General features: G+C 42.7%; 1 protein-coding gene across 1 annotated transcript; it reads right to left on the bottom strand.

Annotated features, from left to right (window-relative positions):
- Window positions 1-1,094: 1,094 nt before the first annotated feature.
- Window positions 1,095-2,551, bottom strand: LOC138963519 (toll-like receptor 13). The gene has a single exon (XM_070335396.1). The coding sequence runs from the start codon at window positions 2,532-2,534 to the stop codon at window positions 1,275-1,277; it is 1,260 nt and encodes a 419-aa protein (XP_070191497.1). The 5' UTR covers window positions 2,535-2,551; the 3' UTR covers window positions 1,095-1,274.
- Between the last annotated feature and the right edge of the window lie 7,142 nt (window positions 2,552-9,693).

Genomic DNA, 9,693 nt, shown 5'->3' with positions numbered 1-9,693 from the left:
GTATAGAATATAGTCAATGTTTGTAAAGATTTTAGTCGGGCGGTATGTAAGAAATGTTTGGTCCTTTGTGCTGGAGGCTTGCGTTCTCCCAGTGGGGTCATATATTGTGCTGCGTTGCAGGCCCCTGGAGCAATTTTTTGATTGGTGCTTTTGTGAACAAGAAACACTTAACAAGTGGCTCTATCCCATCTCCCCCCCTTTCCCCTATCCCATCTCCCCCCTTTCCCTCGTCGCGATATAACCTTCGTGGTTGAAAACGACGTTAAACACCAAATAAAGAAAGAAAGAAAGTGTGTTTGTGTGTGTCTGTTGAAAACACCTGTGGATTGTAGAGTTCTGTTTGTGATGTGGTATGGCTGCTTTTCTGAGTCTGTATGTTCTGGCCTTCCTCTGAGAAGCTATCACAGATTGAAAAGGGCTTAGAGATAAGCTCTAAATTTCTCAATCCTCTTTGAGTGGACTTCGCCTCCAAAGGTGATTGTGGTGTTTCGGCACTCAGTTACATTGGGCGTCGTCGACAAGTATGGGACTCGACATGATATGATCAGAAATGGCATTATTGCCACTGAATCATTTTCGTGCTGTTCCCATTCCACGAATCTGGGAGGGACCTAAGCTTGGCGGGTCCATGGTTCGGACCCGGCGAAGCCGGCGTACGGTGCGCCACTCAAGCCGGGTATTCGGCTCTACTAGACTACTTGCTACCCGGCGAAGCGGGTATTCATCTAGTCACAAATATATCGCCCCAACGGTATTTTAAGTGAACGGACAAACAAATATTCACAAAAAACGTATGCAGTTACAAGTTAACCACAATCAAGCACAGTGTAAATTCAACAGGCTTCTCGTATGTAGATGATAAACATAAAATCTCCATTCTACTGAACAAATGAATACAGAATACATATTTATATCGAATACATGGGTAAAAGAAAGAATGATATAAAAGCTACATAAAAGAAAAGAGAGAGAGAGAGTGTGTAAGTGTGTGTGTGTGTGTGTATGTGTGTGTGTCTATGTATGTGTGTTCGTCTGTGTGTAACAAGTATTATTAACAAAAGCACAGCAACATAGAAATAAAGAATCAGGTCAAACAGGACAAGGGGGTTGGGGAGGGGGAGGTGAGAGGTGGATGTAGCAAGACAATGCCCTCGTGCACAAACAAAGGAGTAGGGGGTTAGTGACAGATCGGAATTACCTCCACCCTTAACCCAACAGGCTCAGCTTGGTTTCGAACCCCGAACCTTACACAATGAAAGCCAACGTCCTAACCATTAGGCTACTGCGCCCACTCCCTGGGCTTGACGCAGCAATGCCCGCAAAGCGAACTCTATCCGTTCCCAGAACACCCCTCTCTCCTCCACCCTCTCCTCCCACTGAATGTACGTGGTCGTGTCCAACACCGCCATCATGGTGCTCGACAGTTCACGTGACGCCACGTCACCGAGACACGTGACCAACAGCGCGTCGTCGTTTTCAAAAACGTGACGCAGGCAAAAGGTGAGCTCAAACTGGCACCAGTTGCTGTGCGCGAAGTGTTGGGAGAAGATCATTAGGATCCTTCGGCTGCTGTCTACGCAGTCCTCGATGTTCTCCAAGATGTTCTTCCCCGGGGTGAAGTCTCGTTCGTGCACACACAAGCGAAGTCCCAGGCGGTCTTCGAGGTTTGGAATGAGATGTTCACAAACCCAGTCCAAGTCTTCAGAGGCAAAGGAAACGAAGAGATCGTAGCAATAGTTCCCTTCGGGACGCTGCTGCTGCCTCGCAAAGCCTCTGGTACGAAAGGTCAGCACGAGACGGATGTACCAACGATGGCGATAAACTGTACAAACGATGGATCCCAGCACGAGGACAACCGCGATGGCTGTGATGATGATGGTTGAGGTGTTGTGACTCAGCAGACACGCCTGTTCGACCAAGGACAGGTCTTTGAGTAGCACGGTGGCAGAGCTGTTTCTGCATGTGTATGTAAAGTGAGAGTGCTGGAACAAGCTCGGAGACGATACGAACCACTGTTTGAACCACATCAGATCACAGCTACAGACGAAAGGATTGCCACTCAGGTCCAGTGAATGCAGCCGTCTCTGCGTGTCAAGACTGAACAGACTGGCTTGCACTGTGGCCAGCTGGTTTCTGCCCAGATTCAGCTCTCGCAGGTCTGGCAAGGAATCAAAAGCGCCGCCCTCAATGTATGTCAGCTTGTTCTGAAACAGGTACAACGTTTTCAACTTCCGAAGTTGACTGAAGGTCTTCTTCGTGATGGTCTCAATGTCACAATCTCCGAGAGAAAGCTTGTTCAAATTGTTCGCTGACCCAAACAGCTGAGCGAATTTTGCTTCGCTTAAACCAGTGGCTTTGTTGTGGCTGAGTTGCAGAAAGGACAGACGGGGACTCCCAGCGAAGCATTCGGGATCCACGGACTCATACACGAAGGGGATGTTGCTCGACATCAGTGATACAACTGCAAGTCTGGGGTGACGAAAGGCGAACTTTTCCAGCCGGCTTATTGAGTGCCATGGGATGTACTGAAGCATTATTTGAGTCAGGGAAGGAAATCTCAACCGAAACATATCCTTTTCGAACACAGAAATGGGATTCCTACTCAGATCGAGAAAGCGTAGATTTGGCAAGCATATGTGGTTGGATAATGTGGCGATTTTGTTTTGTTCAATGGTAAGGTGCCATAAACGATGAAACAGACTGCTGCCGTTTTGACTGCACGTATGAGGCAGATTGTACAAGGCATTAGAGTCGAGATGTAGCTCGTTCAGATGCGGTAAAGGTACAGATATTACTGTCGTTAAACGGCATCCAGCCGCCCTGATCTCTTGTAAATAAGGGAGAGGCAGAAACACCGATAAGTTTAGTTCCTGGATCGGGTTTAGGCTGAGATCAATTTTGCGTAGACGAGGCATCGGTTTCTGTCTGAAAAAGTCTTCGGTGGGAGGGCCTATCTTCAAGTTCCTTAGGAACAACTTTTTGATTTTCTTGGCCAAAAATACTGGTGTCAAGTCGGCGTAGGCCAGAGCGTTGCTGTCTAAGTGGACCCTGTCCAGTCGACCCAGGGCGAGAAAGGCCTTAGGACTGATGAAAGAAAGACCGTTGTTTCCCATGTCCAAAGCGGTCAGCTGAGACACATTCTTGAAGAAATCGTCATGTTGTATTGCCTTTAAGCTGTTGTAGGAAAAGTTCAACACTGTACACTCACTCGGAAGACGAGGAATAAAAGTCAGATTTCCAAAATTCTGCGAACAGTCGGCCATGTTGCCATGGCATGTGCATTTCTCGAAACACTCGATTTCTTCGCTTGTTGAATTCTCGGCATGTGTTGGCCTGGAAACGGATTCAGCATTGCTCAGTCCTGATACTTGTTCTTGTCATGTATATTGCTAGGCAAGCATATCATGTTCCATTTAGAGATAGCTCCATTAGAGTGAGTCTATTAGCTAAAGGTCCAAGGGACAGCACTCCGTATGAATAGGAGAAGAGTTGAGGTTCTTGATATTAAAGCATGGCCGAACCAACACTATGTCTCCGCCTCTCTGTACATAAACCCACAAATACAACATGGTGACCAGAAGTGGAGCTTGTCAAGAACGTTTGGACTGAAAGATAAGTCACTCAAGCATAATATTAGACTATGGAGGGAACTGGTAGCTGTCCAAGATTCAATTGGGAAGCAAGAGATCTAGTGGGGGAATGGAATTCTTTCAAAGATCACGTGTCTTTCATGTTCAAGGGACCACTGAAAGCCAAAACAGAAGAAGAAAAATGTTCCTATCTAATGTTATGGGTTGGAGAGAAGGGTAGGAAAATCTTCTCAACCTGGACATTGAGTGATGAGCAGCAGAAAAAGTTGCAGAACTACTACGATGGTTTCAAAGCCTACGTTCAGCCCAAATCAAACCCAATCTTTGCAAGGTACAAATTTCACAGCAAGGTACAGGCACCAGATGAAACGTGTGAACAGTTTGTAACAGAACTGAAGTTGCTTGTGAAAGAGTGCGAGTACGGAGACAAAGAAGATGAGGTAGTGAGAGACAGAATAGTGTTCGGAACAAAATCAGACAAAGTGCGTGAGAAACTCATTGATATTGGGAAAGATCTGACTCTAGAGAAAGCTATTGAGATAGCCAGAGTGGATGAAATGTCAGTGAAACAGCTGAAAGAAATGAATTTGTCAGCTGAAGCAGCCGTTCATGCAGTTAGGCATAGAGAGAGAACGAATGCACAAAAGACGTCACGCAGCAGCGACAAGAACAAAGGTACACATGCACCTAGCGAACACAGAGCTACGGCACAGAAGAAATGCGGTAGGTGTGGCATGAAGCACACACAAGATGCGCAATGTCCTGCGATAGGAAACAAATGCAGAAAATGCATGAAACCAAACCACTTTGCGAGCATGTGTAGGGCCAGAACAGAGCAAACACACAGCTCAAAGAGAAGAAACAAAGTACACACACTAGACGATAGTGACAGTAGCGACACAGAGGATGAAGTGCAAGCGTACTCGTTAGGTACAATCGGCACTGCAGAAATGAATACAGTGGATTCCGGATGGTTTCAGAAACTGGAAGTAGAAGAGAAAACAGTCAATTTTCAGTTAGATACTGGAGCAAAATGCAATGTCATTTCTGAGAAAACGTTCAAATCTTTCAAAGGAAAGAAACTGGAGAAGTCAAAGGTCAAGCTTACGTCATATTCAGGCCATAACATCAAGACACTAGGTTCGACGAAACTGACATGCAAGTTCAAGAAAGAAGAGCATGAAGTGAAATTCTATGTCACAGAGATGGATAGTACAGCGATACTTGGTCTGGAAGCTTGTCAGAGATTAGGACTGATCCAGAGAGTAGACACAGTGCAGTCAAGCATGACGCAAGAGGTTAAAGGAGATCACCCTCAGCTAGATGTTAAAGGAGAATACCCAGATTCTTTTGAAGGTTTAGGTTGTCTCCCAGGAGAGGTTCATCTCAAAGTTGACCCAGATGTACAGCCAGTAGTACACGCACCCAGAAAGATACCAGTTGCGCTACACAAGAAAGTTAAAAGTGAACTGAAACGTATGGAAAAAGAAGGTGTTATCACAAGACAAGAAGAACCTACTGACTGGGTGAACAGTATGGTAGTGGTAGAAACGCCAAAGAAAACAAGAATCTGCATTGATCCACGAGATCTGAACAAAGCTATCAAGAGAGAACACTATCCAATGAAGACGATAGAAGAAGTTGTTCAGAACATGCCAGGAGCAAAGGTTTTCTCTAAACTAGATGCAACATCTGGTTATTGGCAGCTCAAGTTGGACGAAGAGAGTTCCAAGCTGTGTACATTCAACACACCATGGGGGAGATATAGATTTCTCAGGTTACCTTTTGGAATAGTTTCAGCTAGTGAAATATTTCAGAGAGTCATGTCTCAGATGGTAGAAGACATAGAAGGCGCAGAAGCTGTCATGGATGATGTTGTCGTGTCGGGATCCAACACGAAAGAGCATGACAAACGACTGAAGAAAGTCATGGAGAAAGCAAAGTCGTACGGTCTCACGTTCAACGACTCAAAGTGCGAGTTTCACAAGTCAGAAATCTCGTATGTAGGGCACATACTGTCAGGTGAAGGTCTGAAAGCAGATCCAGAGAAGATAAGAGCAGTTCAGAAGATGAGCAGTCCTCAAAACAAGAAAGAACTGATGACGTTCCTAGGGTTCATTCAGTACTTAGGAAAGTTCTTACCCAACTTGGCAGATGTGAGCAAACCACTCAGAAAACTGACAGAGAAAGATGCAGTGTGGAAGTGGACAAAGGAAGAGGAAGAGAGTTTCAAGAAGCTGAAGAAGCTAGTGACGGAAGCACCAGTACTGAGGTACTATGACCCAGCAAAACCTCTGACACTATCAGTTGATGCGTCATCCACAGGATTAGGTTGTTGCCTCATGCAGGAAGGTCAGCCGATCGCGTACGGGTCAAGGGCACTGACAAAGACACAACAGAACTATGCGCAGATAGAGAAGGAAACACTTGCAGTAGTGTACGGATGTGAGAAATTTCACACATACGTGTATGGTAGAACAGTAGAAGTAGAGACTGATCACAAACCATTGCAGTCCATCTTTACAAAACCACTACACAAAGCACCTGTTCGTCTGCAGAGATTCATGTTGCAGCTACAGAAGTATGACCTCAAGGTGAAGTACAAACCCGGGAAAGAAATGTACGTCGCAGATACGCTCAGCAGATCGTACCTCCCAGAAACAAAAGAACAGTTGATTCCAGAGAAAGAAATCAATGCTATCAACCCAAGGTCACACTTGCCCATCTCAGATGAGAAATATGCAGAATTTCAGAGAGAAACAGCAAATGACGTAGAACTGACAGAACTCAAAAAAGTCATCTTGAAGGGTTTCCCAGAGAACAGAAGAGATGTCCCAGAATCAGTTAGAGCTTATTGGTCATTCCGAGATGAGCTTACATACACAGACGGTCTGATTTTCAGAGGGCTCAGATTAGTCATTCCCAAGAAGCTTCAAGTAGATCAGCTGCAAAGAATTCATTCATCACATTTAGGCATAGTGAAATGCAAGAGCATGGCCAGAGAATTGGTATTCTGGATAGGTATGTCGTCACAGATTGAAGACATGGTCACAGCATGTAGAGTTTGCGCAGAAAACTCCAGAGCTAACCCCAAAGAACCAATGATACCAATGGACATTCCAGATAGACCATGGGCAAAGATCGCAGCAGATTTGTTCGAGCTGAACAAGACACACTATTTGATAATAGTAGATTACTACTCCAAATGGCCAGAAGTCATTACACTGAACAGTCTCAACACCAAAACAGTCATTGGCCACATGAAAAATCAGTTTGCAAGATTTGGAATAGTAGATGAGTTGATCACAGACAACGGACCACAGTTTGCAAGTGCTGAATTCGCAGAGTTCATGAAAGAGTATGAAATCAAACATACCACCACAAGCCCTTACCACCCTCAAGGTAACGGTCAAGCAGAAAGAATGGTCCAAACAGTGAAGAATCTGATGAAAAAATCCAAAGATCCTTACAGATCACTCCTAGACTACAGAAACACACCATTAGACGCAGGAAAATCACCTGCAGAATTGTTTCTAGGCAGAAAACTGAAAACAACACTCCCAACAAGAGCAGAACTGTTGAAACCAGGAAAACAGCAGAACAAGAAGAATCACAGAGATTTGATTGCTCGTCAGAAGAAGCAGAAAGAGTACTTTGACAGAAAAGCCAGTGGCAATTTGACAAAACTCAGAGCAGGAGATCCAGTCATGATGCAGTTTGGTAACAGATGGAAGAAAGCAAATGTAGTTACTCCTCATTCTACACCAAGATCCTATGTAGTCAGAGATGAACAGAATGTAGAGTACAGAAGAAACCGCAAAATGCTCAGACCAACAAAGGTAGCATCCAGAGACAGTGATTCCAACAGAACAGTTACCATGCCAACTACTGATCAGAATGTGAAAGACTCAAATCAGAAAGAAAAAGAAAAGAAAATAGGAACTGAACAGATTCCAGTACAAACTGATGACAAGAACATGGTTGAAAACAAAGACAGTGCAGTAACAACCAGATCCGGAAGAGTTGTCAAACAACCCAAGAAATACAGTGATGAGTACACATGAACTGAGTAGGTACAGCTGACAGTAATGATGATGAAAGTATGCTAGAGTAGACAGCAGAAAATGATAACCAGAGTAATGGTACTATTTTAATTTCAGAAAGTTATGAATAGTTTAGTTGTATTTTTTATTGATTATGATTTACAGTATTAATTAAGAAAGATTCAGAATATGAATAAGAATGTATGCTGGAGATAAAGAATGTTTGAAGACAGATTTTATTTTCAATTGCTCAGAGACACTAAATGAACAGAAGATTCATTCACGCAATGTTTGAAACAATGACTATGTACAAGATGTTTGTAACACATGTCAAAACAACATTCACATCATATAAACATGCAGACACAATGATAATGTCTTGAAGATTTTATTATGTTTATTGGAGTGCAAACCATTGTCCATCTTTAGGTGATGTAGGTAAACATTATAGAATAGTAACCAGAGTGTGAATGTGTAACAAATCCATTGTCAGTATGAATGCTGAAATTGTCAGTATGAAAGTTCAATGTGTGAATAAGAACATTTTTTATAAGTGAAGTTTTACAGGAGTAAGTTTAAAAGTTTTGTTTCTGTTCTAAGTGTTAAATAAAACAAAATAAATGAAGGCCCACATAATTTAGTAAAAGATAAAGATTCAAAATCTAGATGTACATTCAAGTTGAAGAAAATGACTAGAAGTATTTTCTTATTTGTAAAAGAGAGGATGTCATGTATATTGCTAGGCAAGCATATCATGTTCCATTTAGAGATAGCTCCATTAGAGTGAGTCTATTAGCTAAAGGTCCAAGGGACAGCACTCCGTATGAATAGGAGAAGAGTTGAGGTTCTTGATATTAAAGCATGGCCGAACCAACACTATGTCTCCGCCTCTCTGTACATAAACCCACAAATACAACAGTTCTGGTGTCAACAGTCCGTCGCTTTGTATTCTAGATAGTAAAGCGAGGAAAGTGTGAACAGTCAATAGTTTGTGCACGCTATTTCTCACCCATGCCATCTTGGATTCGGTGCACAATGTCTAAGGTTTTACTTGCGTTAATCAGTCGTTCGATCTCACCCACCAGCTTATCTTGTCTTCGGTCTTATAGTGTCAAACTGAATCGGATTAATGTGGGCGTTTTTCTCCAAAACAAATGTTCCTTCGTGAGATGCCAACTGAAACACATGTGCAAATGAAACCATACGTTAAGTGTTTATAAATATTTCCCTGTCAATACACGTTTAAAGTCGGTACCATAAAATGTGTACACTCGATTGCGACGACAACGAAGATAACGACAACAATAACATTAACAGAATAAGAACAAGAACAATAACAATAACACAACAACAAAATCAACAACAACAATACAATGAACACAACAGTAACAACAATAACATTAAACACAACAACATTAACACACCACCAATAACAACAACAAATCTTCTTGCAGAGATCCCTCTAAGCGGACAATATTAATATTCAGAGAGAAAAGGATTTAGATTAAAATTTAATTTTCAGACCATTTTAGCGTATGAATTCTCCCTCTCTCTCTCTCTCTCACGCCCTCTCTCTCTCTCTCTCTCTCTCTCTCTCTCTCTCTCTCTCTCTCTCTCTCTCTCTCTCTCTCTCTCTCTCTCTCTCTCTCTCTCTCTCTCTCTCCCCCTCTCTCTCCCCCTCTCTCTCCCCCCCTCTCTCTCTCTCTTTATTTCGCTTTCTCTGTTTGTTTTATAAATTTTCAAGTCAGAACAAATGTGTTTTATATCGGACAACGAATGCATTTCTTAAGATTAAGTGTGTTACCAATCTAGCTGTTTAAAAGACAATCCACAGTAATTTTTATGGAATTTTATAAATGCACTTACCTAATACACAAAACACTGAATCTGTAATGTTGTTACGTATTGTTCATAACACATCCAGACTTATCGACTTCAAGATTTACGAAATGAAAACTCTCTTTAACAGTTTAACATCTATCTTTTTAAACGTCCACCTCTGTTAAAGGTTAAAACGCATATCAAAACTGCAGCCAACTTAAAACGAAAAGGCGAAGATT

Source organism: Littorina saxatilis, linkage group LG4 (genome assembly GCF_037325665.1).
Source record: "Littorina saxatilis isolate snail1 linkage group LG4, US_GU_Lsax_2.0, whole genome shotgun sequence".
In the NCBI taxonomy this organism is placed as follows: domain Eukaryota; kingdom Metazoa; phylum Mollusca; class Gastropoda; order Littorinimorpha; family Littorinidae; genus Littorina; species Littorina saxatilis.
Note: the sequence above shows the minus strand (reverse complement) of the source record. Positions and strands in the feature narration are given on the sequence as shown.

Bases quoted from the DNA above. Each gene is read 5' to 3' on its own strand.
- LOC138963519 (XM_070335396.1), bottom strand. From the start codon at position 2,534: ATGCTTCAGTACATCCCATGGCACTCAATAAGCCGGCTGGAAAAGTTC.